This window comes from Homalodisca vitripennis, unplaced genomic scaffold, assembly GCF_021130785.1.
Source record: "Homalodisca vitripennis isolate AUS2020 unplaced genomic scaffold, UT_GWSS_2.1 ScUCBcl_208;HRSCAF=1625, whole genome shotgun sequence".
Classification (NCBI taxonomy): Eukaryota; Metazoa; Arthropoda; class Insecta; order Hemiptera; family Cicadellidae; genus Homalodisca; species Homalodisca vitripennis.
In genome coordinates this window covers 8712-26893 of record NW_025776336.1, presented here as the reverse complement: position 1 = coordinate 26893, position 18182 = coordinate 8712, and the positions used below count along the sequence as shown (strand labels likewise).

The following is an 18182-nucleotide window of genomic DNA, read 5'->3' as shown; positions in this document are numbered from 1 at the left end:
TTAGTTCAATGAACTACTATGCGCACCGATTGATGATTAGATTTAATCAAGACAATTATATCTTACGATATCGTCAGCTGTACCATCAATACGTTGTAGATATGTACGCTAAGATCGAAAGTGAACGTTTACGATTCATTAGATTCAATCAAGCTAAATTACGATCAGAGGAATACATCCATTTACGAGATGCTATTATCGGAAACGTCGACGAAAAAACTTAAGCATCAATGATATTGGAACTGTATTTATTTTACCTTCAAGCTACATAGGCAGTCCACGGAATATGCAAGAATACATGCAAGATGCTATGACTTACGTACGTCATTATGGTCGACCTGATTTGTTCATTACATTTACGTGTAACCCAAATTGGGAAGAAATAAAAACTTTGTTATTATCAGGTCAACAATCAATACATCGCCATGATATCGTTTCACGTGTATTTAAACAAAAATTGAAATCTATAATTGATTTAATCGTTAAATATTCTATTTTTGGTAATACGTGTTGCTGGCTGTATTCTATTGAGTGGCAAAAGAGAGGTTTACCTCATGCTCACATTTTGATTTGGCTTGAAAATAAAATTCGTCCAGAAGAAAGAAATAGATCAAATAATTTCTGCTGAAATTCCGGATTCATCAACTGACCCAGAGTTGTTTGAGGTTGTTACCAGTCAGATGATCCATGGACCATGTGGTACTTTTAACATGACGTCGCCATGCATGGAGAATGGAAAATGTAAGAAGCGTTTCCCAAAACCATTTACGAATGATACTATTACGGATATCGATGGTTATCCATTGTATCGCCGTAGAGACACTAACCATGGTGGCCGTACATTTAATATGCAAATGTCAAATTCTACAAATCAAGTTGAAATTGATAATCGGTGGGTAGTTCCATACTCACCACTGCTTTCCAAAACGTATAAGGCTCATATTAATGTCGAGTTTTGTAGTTCCGTGAAATCCATTAAGTACATTTGCAAATACGTTAATAAAGGAAGTGATCTGGCCGTATTCGAAGTACAAAATATTAACCGAAATGAACGAAATAACACGATACCAAATGGGGAGATATATTAGTAGTAACGAGGCTATCTGGCATATTTTTAGTTTTCCCATACACGAAAGAGATCCTCCTGTTCAGCATCTTGCAGTACATCTCGAAAATGGTCAGCGAGTATATTTTTCTGAAAAAAATATTGTCCAAAAAGCACTTCAGCCACCAAAGACGACTTTAACTGAATTTTTTACTTTGTGTCAAAAATCGGATGTGTTTGGCCAATTCGCAAAAACATTATTGTATACCGAAGTTCCATGCTATTTTACGTGGAATAATGTAAGCAAAAAATGGGAACCACGTAAAAAAGGAACACCACATCCATCAATACCAGGTTTATTTAAAGCCAAGACATTGGGACGGCTTTACACTGTACATCCCAAACAACGTGAATGTTTCTTTTTGCGTTTGTTGTTGGTAAATGTTTCCTGGACCAACATCTTTTGAATTTTTGCGCACAGTTAATGGTTCGCGTGTTTCAATACATATCAAGATGCATGTTGTGAATTGAAATTATTGGAGGCAGACAATCATTGGGACTTGACACTTGCTGATGCAGCGTTAACATCCACACCCAATAGTATGCGTCAACTATTTGCAATAATCTTGACGACATGTTATCCAACACATTCATTGACTTTATGGGAGAAATATAAAAATTATATGACTGAAGACATCCTGTATCGAGCCAAACAAACAAATCAATGTCCAAATCTAGATTTCAAACCAGAGATGTATAATGAAGCATTAGTGTTGATTGAAGATTTATGTATTTTAATTGCAAATTTACCACTTAGTCATTATGGTATGCCAGCACCTAATCGTCCGGCCACTGACTTACTTAACACTGATTTGCAACGAGAAACACATTACAATGAATTTGATTTAGCTTCAATTATTGCGAATAATGAGCCATCATTGACAACTGAACAAGAAAATATTTATAATCGAATTATAAGAACTGTTGATGCTAAACAAGGTGGATTTTTTTTCTTAGATGCACCAGGTGGAACCGGGAAGACATTTTTAATATCATTAATCCTTGCAAAGATACGGTCGCAACAAAAAATTGCATTGGCAATTGCATCGTCAGGCATTGCTGCCACATTACTAGATGGTGGACGAACAGCACATTCAGCATTGAAGTTGCCATTAGACATTCACAACAAACCAAATGCAGTGTGTAACATTAAAAAAAAAGTGGAATGGCTTCAGTGTTGCAAAAGTGTGCAATTATAATTTGGGATGAGTGTACAATGGCCCATAAGCATTCACTTGAAGCATTGGATAGAAGTATGAAAGATTTGAAAGGCAACGATAAACTTTTCGGTGGTACTGTTTTACTATTGTCTGGTGACTTCCGACAGACATTACCAGTTATTCCTCATTCTACTTTTGCCGACGAAATTAACGCATGTCTAAAACAATCGTTTTTATGGCGAAACGTCGAGACTCTTCGATTGACCGTGAATATGCGAGTACAAATACAAAATGATCCATTGGCACAAGTATTTTCTAAGCAATTGCTGGATATTGGAAACGGTGAAGTTGAACTGTATCAAGATACTCAGTATATCAAACTACCAGATAATTTCTGCACTGTTTTTGAGACGAAAAGTGAACTAATTGAGAGTGTCTTCCCGGATATATTAAATAATTATTTAGATCATGATTGGCTCTGTAATCGTGCTATTTTAGCAGCAAGAAACGTTGATGTCGACAAAATTAACTTCCAGATACAACAATTATTACCCAGTGATTTGATGCCTTTTAAATCAATCGATACAGTTGTTGACGAAAACGAAGCCGTAAACTTTCCCACCGAATTTTTAAATTCTCTGGATTTACCAGGAATGCCACCACACAATCTGCAATTAAAAATTGGTTCACCAATTATTCTTCTCCGTAACTTAAAACCCGCCTAAATTATGCAACGGTACACGTTTAGTTATCAAGAGGATCACTGGAAATATTCTTGAAGCAACAATTTTGACTGGAAATTTTAAAGGCGAAATCGTCCTGTTGCCGCGAATTCCATTAATAGCGTCAGAATGTTTCAATACCATTCAAAAGGCTTCAATTTCCCATTCGTTTAGCATTTGCGATGACCATAAACAAATCGCAAGGTCAAACAATATTGACTTGCGGTTTAGATTTAGAAAATACGTGTTTTTGTCATGGACAACTGTATGTGGCCTGTTCACGTGTGGGAAAGTCATCAAATTTGTTTGTATTAGCAAAAGACAGATTAACCAAGAATATTGTGCACAAATTAGTATTGAGATAATTGTCAATTTTAATAATTTAAGAAAAAAACTTTAAATCAAAACAATTGTTCAAAATCAATGTTATCTACCTCATTTATAGATTTAGATTTAAATTATTCTCAGCTTTATTAGTGAATAATTAATTTAATTGTATTTAGATAATGAGTAAAATATTAATTTAATCTATAGTTACTGAGCCACAGCAACGCGTGGCCGGGTCAGCTAGTATATATATATATATATATATATATATATATATATATATATATATATATATATATATATATATATATATACATATATATATACATATATATATATACATATATATATATATATATATATATATATATATATATATATGTATGTATGTATTACAGTGTTGCATGATATTGTTATACTGGGTTTTTCTTTTATATTAAGGAAAGATCATAGATATATATTTGTAGAAAATTAATGATCTTGAGCCATAAATCACTATTGATTAGCCAGTGATTTACTGAACCTATTAAATAAATAAACTAATTGATTACTTCGAAACTTGAAAGTAGTAAATTAAAGCTGACACTCTAGGGAACGTACTTTTGCCTCCAAACTTACTATAATTAAGCTCATTAAAAGTTTCTGACTTACAATGTCGAGTTGAACCCAAAGGAATAATAAGTGTCCACTTTAGAAGACTCCTTCCCTTTCAAAACATTTTTTTAAAGTAACTAACAACTAGCTTACTTCTTCTAAACCTTTTCATGGTATATAATGTTTTACGTATATTAAATTTGTGCAAATACTTAGAAATAAGTCCCTGATTGTATGGATGAGATTACTGAGATACCATTTTTTATGTTTTATCTAGATCCAACTGAATGGACTGTTTAGAACACACTGTAATTTTGTCTTTATCCATAAGTAAATAATATGGTCACGTATGCGCAATAATAATTAGAGTTACAGGAGTAATACATGTATATAGTGCTGAAGACAAACATTTATTTAACAAACAATATATTTTTGTTCAATATATTGAACATCTATATTTTACTATATAATTTTATGGCAAAACTAACAGATGCCCTATTTTTAAAACTGAAGGGCGTAGCCTTTTTATTAAAAAGATTTTATGATGTAATACGATGGAGTCATATAAGATTTTTCAAGGATATGTAGGCATATATCTAACACTTATTTCAGTATCCATGGGTTAAGGAGTTTCACACTTCTGGTTTGTAATCAATGAAGGAAAAGTTGGATTTGCCCGCTCTGGTGCCCCGATACATATCTCTTATGCAGGACTCAGAAACCTAATTTAGGTAAAACTTGTAAAGGCCGAGTACATTCACCTGCAGTCTAAGGTATTAGAAGTGATATAGTTGACTATGACATATTGTACCAATCAATAAAATATATACCAACTGATATTAAGTTCGATCATAAGTACATACTTTAGCTTCCAGATATTTTAAGTACCATAAGTGGAGGGTTTCCCTTGTTATCCACAGGACAAACATGTATGTATATACAAGGGGTGTCCAATGAAGACTGACAGTAGCGAAAATGTGAACAAACAAAGTACAAGAATTGGTTTTTTTTTCAAGTTGGTGTGAAACATTAAAGTATTAGCGATAACCAAATCAGCTGCTAACATTATTGCAATTTAATTGTTGTCATGGCAACCGACATTAATAAACAGTTGTAAATTTTTGCCTCTAAAGTTTACTATGGCTAATTATCGTTAGCAAAGATATGCGATAAAGTTTTGTTTAAAACTGGGGAAAATTGCCACGGATACTTACAGTGACTTGAAAAAAGCTTTTTGTATTGATTCAATGAGTGAAATAACCTGTTTTAAGTGGCATAAAGACTATAAAAAATGGGCGGAAATCGTGTGAGTTGGAAGGTGGGCCTGGCACCCTTGCTTCTGTCCTTACCGAAGAACAATCAACACTGGGGGTGTTATGATTCACACCGACCCACATTTGACTATTAGACAGCTTGCTATAATGCTTGATAAATTATAGGCAGTGTCCATACACTCATGTGATTTGAATATGTCACGTGTTTGTGCTCATTGGATACCACGTCTGTTAACACTAGTTCAGAAAACAAAATAGCTTTGAAATTTGCCAACTTTGCGTACGTCGAGGAGGTGCGTACTGATAAAATTTGGATTTAATGTGGTTTTTTCATCCTGCAACAAAACAGAATACAGAGTGGGTGGACAAAGGTGAACCGACGCCTAAAAAACTCCATGCTCAAAGGTCTGCTGCAAAGGCAGTGGTGATTACTTTCTTTAATTATCGTGGTATGGTGTACACCAAAACTGTACCACATGGTCAGACAATTAATGGGAAGTACTACATTTTAGTATTGAAGCAATTAATCAAAGATCGCATCCCAACAAAGGGGACAGACCTCGTCGGACGTTGGAAACTGCATCACGACAATGCTCGCCACCATGTTGCCAATACTGTGCTTCATTTTTTAGCCAAAAAAATGGAAACTGTGCCAAATCCACCCTACTGCCCTGACTTGGCTCCATGTGACTTTTTTTTGTATCACCAGGCCAAAAAGGAGGCCAAAGGCCGGCATTTCCCATCTGCTACTGCCGCTATTAAGACTTTAGAGTCAATTTTGAGGGTTCTGTCTAAGGAGTGCTTTGAACAACGTCTTCAAGGAGTGGTAGAGGCAGTGTAACCAGTGTGTGGATTTAAATGGCAACCACTTAGAATGAGATACAAGTCTTAAAGTCTAAAATTTTATATTAAAGGTACGTATGTTATTATTATTAAAGGCATTAAAGTATGCCTTAAGTAGTATTAAAGGCATTCGAATGAGGACTGTCAGTCTTTATTGAACACTCCTGATACGTAGGACTAAGGAGTCCAATGTCTACGGTATTTTTTTCAAAGAACGGTCTATTTCTATTCCGGCTGTTTAAATTAAATTCCAATTTAGATACAGTGCCACATTTATTGTTGCATCGTTGCTGTATATGCACATACAGAACTAAAGTCACAGCAGTCAGTCAAAAAGTTTCCATTCCAGCTGTTTAAATTTAATTCTATTCTAATTCGGTTTATAGTTGATTTTTTTTTCGTTGTTCATCAGACTAGGAATATATATACATATGTAGGTTTCGGAAACAAACTTATATTGAAAAGCGGCTATCGTCAGTTTACGATAGACGTCGTTCTTTAATTTATATTGAGTTTTTACCCCGATCAAGAAATTATATACCAAGTAAGCTTATAGGACTACTTTTATAGTTTGTGTTCTGCAAGGAATCCAAAAAATGTACTTTATGTGCAAACATTCACATCCTTGTTGATTAAAGGAAATTTTATAACAGAGATTCAATAGTATTAGTGCAATCGTCAGTGAAACCTTAAAAGTAACATTGTCATTTCAATCTACTGCAGCTCTGTGCAGTAGAATCATCTAAATTTGGATTATGTTTCGTTAACACTATAATTATTTTTTTAGTTCTAAAGTAACCTTTCCGACTTCTCACTGCATGAAGGCCTTGACGGGAATCCAAATAATATGGTTTTTTAACGGATGTTCACTGGTTGAGCTGTTTTCGAGATTAGCGTTTATTAATACATTCGGTGATTTATTTTTATTTATAAGATTTATATAATTGATAAGGTTAATACGAGTATATGATATTACTGCGGGGTCTGATCCAGCCTCCCCTTCATCCTATCTCAGAAAGTGGCAATGGCTTTCGTCGTCGCAATATATATTTAATAAACAATACATGAATTATTTATCAATAAAATGCATGAGAATTGATTATAACAAAAATATCTGTCAACGCAATGGGCTGAATTATGAAATAACTTTTAAATTCATACAATTAAAAATATAAAAATTGCTTTTATATCGTTCAAAATATAAAATGTAATGATATAAAGTCAGGATAAAAACCAATTTTATATAATTTTAATGTTCTTAAATCGATTACTCACAATCATATTATGTAACATGTAAAGCCAGGTGATTGGAAGAGTATCAAGAACGGTAACAGGCTATCATGATATCAAAGTGTTTACGTAAACAGACTCCAGCCTTTTGTGATCTACTTCAGTGCTTATCATGATACCAACGATCACTTTATACATCAGAAAACTGGTATACAGAGTTTGTACGGGTAGAGACAAAGTATAATACACTGTAGATAAGCTTTACAATCATTTCAGCGTCTAGTTTATTTCAGTGCAATGCTTAGCAACTGTTGCTTCGTTACTTGATGAATTAGAATCTAAGTTTATTTATAATTTTCTTCAATCTCTGCAACCTGTGTGCATTTTTAATTTATAAAAGAGGACGAAAACACTTTTATGTTTCATACGCAAATATTAATTACCTGATATGGACAATTATATGTCAGATGTTTTTAGTTATGTTACAATGGAAGAATTTGTATTCTTATAATATTTATTATAAAAGCAGTTAATTGTCTTTTCCCGTTTTAAAAACGACAGTTACCACTACATAAATAAGCGAAGAAATGTAGAAAAGAGGATGATATCTGAGATATATTGTTCTTGAAAGTAGCCTTCCCGACCATTGCTGATGTTTCTGATGTAAATGTTAAGCCGTTGATCATCATATATATATATATATATATATATATATATATTATATATATATTATATATATATATATATAAATGTATATGTATATATTTAGAGGGCAAAAATACCTGCAGGATGAGCATTTTATAAATTTGTCGTAGCTAAATGATTAGGTTTGCTTTTTAAAATACAAATAAAAACACCTAAATTAATAGTGTAACATTCTCGCCCGGAAAGTAAGGTATCTTTATCCCAGCCCGGCTCTGCTTAGTCCGTACAAAATTAAGGGATGAGTTTTATTTAATTTATTGTTGAGTTATTTTGAGAATCACCTGTTCGATATGACTGTTTTAATTACTATTGAAATTATACTACGCTTATTATGACTTATTATTATTTTAAATTATTTTTTTCCGTTTTTTTTTTATTTTTGTATAATTGGAATTTATTTCCAATATTACCGTTACATTGCCTTTATTCACTGATAGATTTATTGTAGATTTAACTTCTTATAAAAGTTGCTGTTTGAAAACACTCTTCGAGATCAATTTAAGATAATATATTAACATTTAACATTGTTGGTTTTCTTGAATATGGGTCACAAAAATAACTTTAGAGTTTCAAGCTATAGCTTTATGTATCATATAAGTACTTATAGAGACCTGTATGGGACAGATGCGTTGAATATTCATAAAGGTTTTTTCTACCCATACAGTAGAAGCCTCATAACCTACAAGAAGCAGCAATTTGTATTCAGGCTAAAATTAATGTTCCTTACAGGCAGTACAGTGTAGTTATAAATCATAATCACCAGGCTCGTTTTATATTTTAAAAAGATTGAATTTTAAAATTGGTAATATTTTTGAAAATGATATGTTTCTGTTAATTGATTCTACATCACTGTATAGTTATTATTTTATATCATTCGTTTTCTAGGCTCTTTGTATATCTTATGGAAGTTTGATTAAAGTTTTTATGTTCAAATTAATATATAAATAAGTACTCTGTTCAATATAGTATGAAAGTACGTTAATTTCCAGTTTTAATATAGTATTCTTGCATGGTTGATAACGAATAGAAGTTAGGGATGTAAAGTTAGTTTCAACTGGAGCAGGTTTTGTGAGTGTCAGGCAATGTGTATTGTCAGTGTTTACACCCGTATCATATCCGTTACAGATGGACATTCCTGTGATTATTGCTTATTCATGGCTGAATCTTTGATCATAATACGTAATCCGTTGGTGTCGTATCATAGAAACGAATTTTTTACAGTATTGTTTAATAATCGTAATTTAAGTGTCAAAATTATGGTTTGTAAATATATAAAAAGAGTTTATGTTTAGTGCAAACATTTATTTTGGGCAGTAAAATGAAACTTAATGTGCAAATATTTTATGTTCTGTAAATATAAACGGTATTTGCCTAAATATTCCTGAAGTAACTGTATATTGTGATGCAACTGAGGCTCGCAGGAGTTGGGGACATTTAGAGTAATCAAAAAAGTAAATTAAAAAAACTGTTTTTTTTTAGAATATTTGAGGGGTATAAGATTTAAAATACACCAGGTTTACATTGAAACCCCTTTTAAAACGTTTGAAATTGCACAAGTATCTTGAACAAATTTTATGATTTTCTTAAAAGTAAATACTTTCTTATGAAAGAAACAAAATTAAAAGGATTGCGATTAGAGAAATTCTAAGAACATCTACTTTCATAAAAACAAAGGCCATTTGGGGAACTAGTGCTGAATTCTTAAAACGACTCAAACGCTCCGGGATTTAGGATATACCATGTATTATACTAATGAGACAATTATAATCATTCTATGAATTATGTATCGCTGAAACAAGTACTGCCACGGTTGAGGTATACAAAATTCGTTAACTTATTTAATTAGGTAATCTCTATAACTCCCAATCAAGAAAAATATAAAAAAGAGCAACTTTTAAATAAATAATTCCTAAAATCCCCTCTAATTAATTGAACTTGTACAGTAAGACAACTAACCCATAACAAACCAAAGATTCCAAATAATAGTTTTGCGGCCATATTGTATCTACTCAGGCGGATTTTACACAACAGATCGTGCGTGCGTGCCTACGGCTGGAACGTGCTAACTCACATACACGCATGCGAAATAAAATATTTATACTACTTTTTTGGTGCTCCTGAATTGATCAATCTGGATTCCGGACATCACGTAATCTTCGCCTCCTCTTTTTTGCATAATGGCAGTACACAACACAATGTATTGTACCACATTGAGTTTCACCGCCTTCAACGTCTGGCCAACAACTTGTAGTCATTTGGACTTCTTCAGTATGAAATGTGATACCTTCACGAGCAGATTTACAGCCAGCTTTGATGTATACTAAATGCTACTTCACTAATCTTAGCCCTTCTCTCTATTATCATAGTTCATACCTTTTATCGTTGTTGTAATTATTATACTATTGTTATTTATAGTATCCCTTTATTTTTATATTGTTATTATATTAGGATTATTGATATATTTCTATTGGCTATATTTAATCCTAGTTTCTGATCTCTTGGCATTACTCTCTACGATTGCCTTAAAATGCATCCTTTACTTCTTTTGAAATACGTATCGTAATACCTTTTAACTTGCCTGTTATGTAGGTATTATTATAATATACACTCTTGAATTTTTAATTGGTATGTAATGATATATTGGTTTTCAACCGTTGGAATAAGTAAAGAAGGAAGGAATACAAGCGTCTAGAAGCTAAAATCACTACAAATGTCATCCTTTCTAACTTATTCTCAATTTAACAAATCCTATATAGGGATAATCTGTAAGTATCCGCTAAAGCTGAATTAAAGTGTAGTTCATGAATTATATATAGGCTCCATTTTTAGGAAGAGCTCCCTCTGAATACTTTCTCCCTGAAGTATTGGTTTACACTTGGGCTTTGATAAGTGTATGATGTAAATATGAAAATCAAATTACTTGAAATAAATTCTTTCAGACGCTCATGCTTATTGCAGTGGATACAAGATAAACAGTTTTGGAACGCATTACAATCCTGAGTAAAAAGTTCCACTGCATTTATTACTTTTGAACGGAATTAGACATTACTTTTAGACAAGCAGCTATCCCAATACCAAATATAGCGTAGTTGACTGCCATAATGGAATAAATGTGAGTAATTTGATATGTATGTTTTAATTACATAAATTTTTGAAAAGCTGATTGTTTTTTTCAATGTTTTAAATGAAATAGATAACAACATTAACACAGCTGATTTATCAAACAACATTTAAAACAATTTTACAACACTCCCATTTCTTCAATAAATTATATTGAAATGTCGCAAAAGTTCATTTAGATATAATATCTTGAAATGTTATTTGAAAAAACTAAATTTACTGTATAGGACTGTATGGATTTTAAAAAGCTTTAACAGAACTTTTATTTAAAAATATGATGACAAGCAATTTAAAGTTTTATCTTAAATAATAACACTAATAAATATAAAAGCACTTCAAACTCCGCATGCCTTGTATTTTTGCAGATTAAAGGTATTAAATAACTAAAGAAAACAATAAATATTCACAATAATGTATAAGTACTAACACTCTAGGACTCATGACTTAATCATGCAAAAAAAGACCTAATGTCAAACTCTATTGAAACACAAATAATTGATGGTAATTTGAAAATTTTACCCGCAGCGTTTTCAACCTCCGTTAATCAAATTGAGTCCTATCGGGCATAAAATCAATTCAGAAAGTTGCGGCTAGATCAATGCAGTCGACTGCTTATAAGTAATCAACAAAATTTGTAAGATTGGTAGGAAATCCCTTAGAAAATATGTATGGTTAAATAAATCTTGGGTGATGTTTATTACTCTTTTATTTTATATTGTGAGAACTTTTGTAACACAATTTATGTAAATATTTTAGAATGATTCATATTTAGGTATATATATATATATATATATATATATATATATATATATATATATATATATATATATATATGCCCTATTGCAATCACTTTCTAAATGGAATTTCCGGGAGGGGTTTTCGTGTTTTTTCCCGATCATGGCCAAATCGACTAGAACGACCTTCGAAAATTTATATATATATATATGCTAAAATATATGTTTAAATGTATGCTATATAATGTGGCCACAATATCTGTCCATATTTCTCGTATGAATCTAAGGCGATTATATTTTGTCCCTCAATAAATAGCTGTAAAGTTTCTCCCGTCGTATATTAATGACATACTATTAGACTCATTCTGCATATTTTTATCAATAACAGTAATCAATCTCAAATATCGGATGAATAACAGTAACATAGTAAATAACAATTCAACGTATATTTAACGTAATTTCCTGGAAAGGTTAAGGTAAATTAGTAACTAAAACGTTGTACATGATATAATGTTTACATAGTAAATGGAGCATAATTACTATCGTCAAGAAATCATTATTAATGTTGACAAAGCGCAAGGTGGAAGAATCCGTTAATTCAAAAAAACATTCTGGTTATTACATAACAGTCAGCAATAACTATCAAACTCTCCCCAATAAAAGTATTGATAAATTAGCCAAACACAGTGCTGCAAAACAATGTTTAAGTCAGTGAACATCATAAAAACTTGAAATATACTATAAATATAAAAAGTACTACAATATTATTATTGCATTTTCTAGATGTCATTGCACATTGAAGCATTAATATTGTAAAGTAAATGTTTATAAAACACAACCGTAGGGAAATAAACATGTGCAGGCCATTAGCCAAAACCGTGTTGTCCATGACAGTTGTTGACAGGGATGACAGATTCAGTGTGACGTGTGACATTTCGCGGCGTTTTCAGGCTCACAGTCCATGTAAAAATAAATTAAACATGCACGTTCATTTTTTTCCATGCTTCTTTCCAGTTTTTATTTATAATATATTGAGGTAAACCAGTTTGTATCAGTTACAAACTGGTCCATGGAGTTATTCATAGCACATTTTTGAGAACGTTATTGCTAATACATTAAAATACGTAGTTAAGAACTCATATTATGATTTAATTAATGCACTAAGCATATATGTGTATTAAATGCTGTAAATTTAGAAAAGATTCAAAATAATATTACCCATACTGGAATGAAATCTACCAACTTAATTTTAAAAATATTTTCATTCTTAACATTCACTGATTATGTCCATTTTGGAGTCAAATAGACAAATTAGTTAGGTATCCTTTATCGCCGTCAAATCCAAAATAACCTTTCACTCGTTAAACGTTTCGAAAATGAATGCTTTATCTCCGAAACTTATACGAGTTATACACCTTATTGAGTATTTTTTTTATTTCATGGAGGTAACAGTACAAAATTAATTGGTACTTCTTTCAAGAACTAAATCTCAAAATTGAAAACTATTCAGCAAGGATCAAAGATGTAGTCGGTTTTAGTTTGGAATATTTTTTTTATTTAAAAAATTAGTTATAGCTCTTAAGATACCTTTTATAAATACAATACATTAGAATAATAACTTATGATAATTCTATGACCAATGGTAGAAGTTAAAAAAATTTTGAGGAATATTAGACTAGAAAATCTTTGATTAAAGATAAGATGAAAGTTAATTGTTTTTATAAAATAGTAATAATTTTTTTTAAGGACAGATTGATCTTCTTTTAAGTCTGTCCTTATGGTATACTGACCTGCGTGAGGATCTTATGAAACAAATTAAAGGTGACGGTCGGTACCATACAAAACATATGGGTTACAGTTACAAAGTACTACATTTACACACCTTGCGACCCTGTGCGATCACAGATATAAATCCGAAAGTTTTAGAACGCTCGGTCATTGTTTTCCCCAAAGTTTTTGTTAATAATAAATATAATATTTGTATGTTGTAAATAATAAAGATATACCTTCACTCAGAAGAAAGTTTAAGTTCAAATCTCTAAATGTCAAACTGAAGGGTCTTGTCCACTATAATTCATAATACTTTAAATACATACATTCGTTTTACAAAATAAGACTGGCCTCTATCTAAAAACTTTAAGGTATATAAAAAGGAAAAATAACATTTTTTTATAATTAACTCGTATATGTGAAAGACCTTTGTTTTGGGTGTTTGTTGGGAATATATGAGTCGAAGTTTGGGTCGAATGCGAATGATCGCCATCTTGAAATTTTTTTCAGTATCACCGCCTGAACTACGTGATATTTATGTCCATTTCCGGCATGTCAGTCACGTGAAACAGTGCGAAAATGTATGTCCACCACAAATATTGAATATTTTCGGTATGTCACAGACCTACAATTTCATTCAAATAATACAATTCTGCTGATAATTGCAGTCGTAACTGATTTTGTACTCTATAGCAAGATGTTAGTGTTATTCAAAAACAAGCTTTGCATGTGTACAGTTCTATTTTGAAATATCTATTAGAATTCAATTCAAATTAGTTAAATTTACAACCCATGGATTTAGTTACTTGTGAAGTTTACTTTTATAGAGTTTTCTTTCTTATAATACGTAACGTGTAGGAATTACCAAATGAAGAATTAAATTACCTGATTAATGTAGCGCCATCCAGGGTGTATTAAGCAGTTTAATTTAGTAGTAGAAAAACGATCAGATTGTACAAACTGTTATAAAAGACTCCTTCATATAATGTCATCTTCTTTTCAGAGACGAGTATGGCTAACTTTTCTAAGACTCTTCTTATAAAGTAAATCTTAGATTATTACAAACTTTACGTCATTAGTAAATTACTATACCGGTCCATAGAATGGTTTTCGGAATATTCTGAATCGGCATTTATGTAAAAATTCTTAAATTTTTGAATATATTTCGTACACATTTTAGTTACACTTAGACAAATCTATAATTTCATTGATTTTAAAGTTAATATATGTACTACATCTTGGTTCATTTCCATCAAATCTCTGATATGAGTACCAGTAACAATCATTTGTACAATAGTGGGACAATATGTGGTATAAATAAGAACTGAACAAACATTTTGTCGAGAAAAAATAATTTCAAACTGGTTAGCCCAGTGTAAATACAAATTTGGTTCTTGGCGACCCTCGAAACACTATTGACTCTTTACAGGTTAACATAACTTATGTTCCCAGCGTATTATGGAGCAAACACAATAGCAATCAACCGCGGTAACGTCACGTTAGAACACGTAACGTCCAGTCCAGTATGAATGGTCTTGAGTTCATCCTCCTGATGTCGTGACGTGACGGTACATCTACTGTATCTATCATATTATTCGTTCTCATAGTTTTCATTGTTTGTTCTACTTATTATCAATTAATTCTTATAGATTTTTCACTATTAAAATGTCATATGCATTTATGGCTAGGATTATTTTGCATGTTACGCCTTCTTATAATCTATTTTATACATTTATATACTATTATACTTGCTTTATTTACACTGTAAAAATAGATATTTCTGTTGAAATTTTAATATAGATTACATTGAAATTACCGAATGGCAATAGTTTTTTTTTATGTTATGCTATGTTTGATGTATGTATTTGTCAGTTTAATTTAGTATCTAGTGTACTAACTATCCCCTTTCTTTGAGTTACTGTTTACGGAAACAGCTTTAAATAAGAAATAAATCAATACAGATTTCTACAATTATAAAAGGCGTATTACATGCAAAGCTCATCTGTTGCTCATTAAAAAACACAGAGAGAAATTGGAATTTTACCATACTAAATTTATTATCTGATCTGATCAAAGTTGTAATATCAGCACGCTAGAATATACAAATCAGAAACGGTAAAATTTAAAATAATTTACCAAAATATATCAAGGAAACCAAGCATGGAGCCTTCAGGTGTACCTGCTATTACATCCGAGTGAGCGGAATTATTGTTATTTACTATTCGTATCCGATTAACTTAGACAATTTTGTCTTTATTAATTGTAACACGAGTAAACATGTGGCAGATTGATGAAATTAGCAGTTACTATTATTTTATTTTGAAAGCTATTATTTTAGAAATGTATTTAATTATTTATAGTACTGTATTTATATTTATATAATATTTAAAATATAATTTAATATCGTCCTTATCTATAGAATTGTACTGTGTTTAACCCTTAATGCATGGATTTTCATTCCTATTACTTCCAGAAAAAGACAATATACTTCCCATAATTTTAAAAATTAATATTTTATACATATAAAGATTACAAAACATACTAGGGAAGAAGTTCAAAATACAAACACAAGATTAACAGTAATTCCAAGTACTGCCAAGAAACGCTATATGAGACTTTTTGTGGTAAAAGGATATTTCGGAGCAAGGTAAGTTTATTTTAAAAGCAAAACGGTACAGTAATAGCTGTAACAATTATACTGAAAGTGACAGTAGTAGCCCAAGGGGTCAGACCTTATATGATTTACGGGCAGGAAAGCTATTCCGCAAAGAGCGGAGAGTTTGCCAGAAATCTAACATATAAACTGTATAAGAAACTTTACAACTGGTGCAATAGTGAGGCAACTCGGCTTTTCATGTCAACTTCAAACATTTTAGGCTTAACATTCCTTCTGACATCCAATGGGTAAGGGATTTTGGTATAGTTACATACAAGTTATTGACCTGTCTTAGTCGTTGATTTCAAATGACTATTGAGTTTAAATTTTGCATATTCAATTTAAATTAATGTTAGCTTATCAGATGTATATATGTATTATATGTATATATATTTGTCAGTTATTTTCGTGCAAAATAATAAACTGAACTCGTAATGATCCTGTAACGGGATGCAGCTGGAGCTTGATCAGAAAGTAATGATTCTAAACACTGAGTTGTGTCTCAGAGATATTCTTATAAGTTAACGAAATAAGAAACATTTCAATGAGAAATTAAGTATTAAATATTACTACATTATACACATAGATAATCAATCATTGTATAGTTTAGGTTATTAAACTTTACATATTTATGAATGTAGGGTTATCTTAGTCAATACTAATGCTTAGAGTAGTCTTTTGTTGTTGTTTGTTGGAACCAAGGAACTTTAAATGCAAGTAGCAGACTATTATACGATTACATTTACCAGCACATAATACTGAATCAATAATTGTCAGCAGTAATTAGGGACAGTATGCACTTTCAAATATACTACAGGTATATAGGTACAGTATTATGAACACCTAAACCTTACATTATCTTTCATCATTGCTTGGTGGAATATATTATGTGTGTGTGTGTGTGTGTGTGTGTGTGTGTGTGTGTGTGTGTGTGTGTGTGTGTGTGTGTGTGTGTGTGGTGTGTGTGTGTGTGTGTGTGTGTGTGTGTGTGTGTGTGTGTGTGTTTTATATGTTTTGATATTTTTGTTTAGTTTTTCCGAATTGCAATACGAGACTTCCTTTCCAGCAACTATCTGTACATCTATTCTATGAATTTTATTTTACTAATAATACATATGTCTTACAATATAGAATCAAATTAAAACTGAGGTAGTGAGATATATGATTTAACTCAAAAATAATATGATTTTAGTGTACAGAATCAGCAACGTATTTCATACAAGGTAAATGTGGCAAATTTGTAACTTAGTAACATAGTTGTCTACACAATTACTGCTAATCCAGATAATACTGCAGTTCTCTAAGTAACAGACGGTTAGCAATAACAATGCTAATACCATTTTAATAGCACTCTATTCATGTAGTGAGTTCCATAATTGCAATATTCTACTTAGAACAGTGTAAGATAGTACTTTAGAAGTGTGCACTTAGATTATACAGTTTATAATGCAGTTAAAGTTTTATAGCTTGTAAGTATCTAAAGTTCTCTTACTTTTATTTCATATAACATAATTTGTATTTATGTTATCATTAATACACAATGATAATTCATTCAAATGCGAAATATCCACGATCATTCAATATAATAGTTAAAAATTATCGGTATATTAATCGTCTTTCTTTTTTCCGATACCATATTACCTATTACCTCTTGATAAAAATGTCCAATGAAATTAAACTTGCTCCTCTCCTAGAAACTGACATTTCGTAGTGATGTTCATTACAATATGAAATGCATTGTTGTAGAGAACTGTATCTCAGTCTAAGTCAGTAAGGGCAAAGAAGTTCTCCCTTCAAGTCTGCCTCTGTTAGACGTGAACGGGAGGGACGAAAGGATCACTATATTGGTTAAATATAATTTACTGAGATGTCTAGAATGGTTTAGGTTTAATAAAAACTTTTGTTAACTAATGTAGTACTCAGCTCGTTGGGGTTTATCAAC

The 18182-nt window shown here is 31.4% G+C and overlaps 1 protein-coding gene across 1 annotated transcript; it reads left to right on the top strand.

The window, feature by feature from the left end:
- Positions 1-5633: 5633 nt before the first annotated feature.
- On the top strand, positions 5634-6023 carry LOC124370475 (histone-lysine N-methyltransferase SETMAR-like). Its single transcript, XM_046828759.1, has one exon. The coding sequence runs from the start codon at positions 5634-5636 to the stop codon at positions 6021-6023; it is 390 nt and encodes a 129-aa protein (XP_046684715.1).
- The last annotated feature ends 12159 nt before the right edge of the window (positions 6024-18182 follow it).

Coding starts and splice junctions, on each gene's coding strand:
- LOC124370475 (XM_046828759.1), top strand. CDS start 5,634: ATGGTGTACACCAAAACTGTACCACATGGTCAGACAATTAATGGGAAG.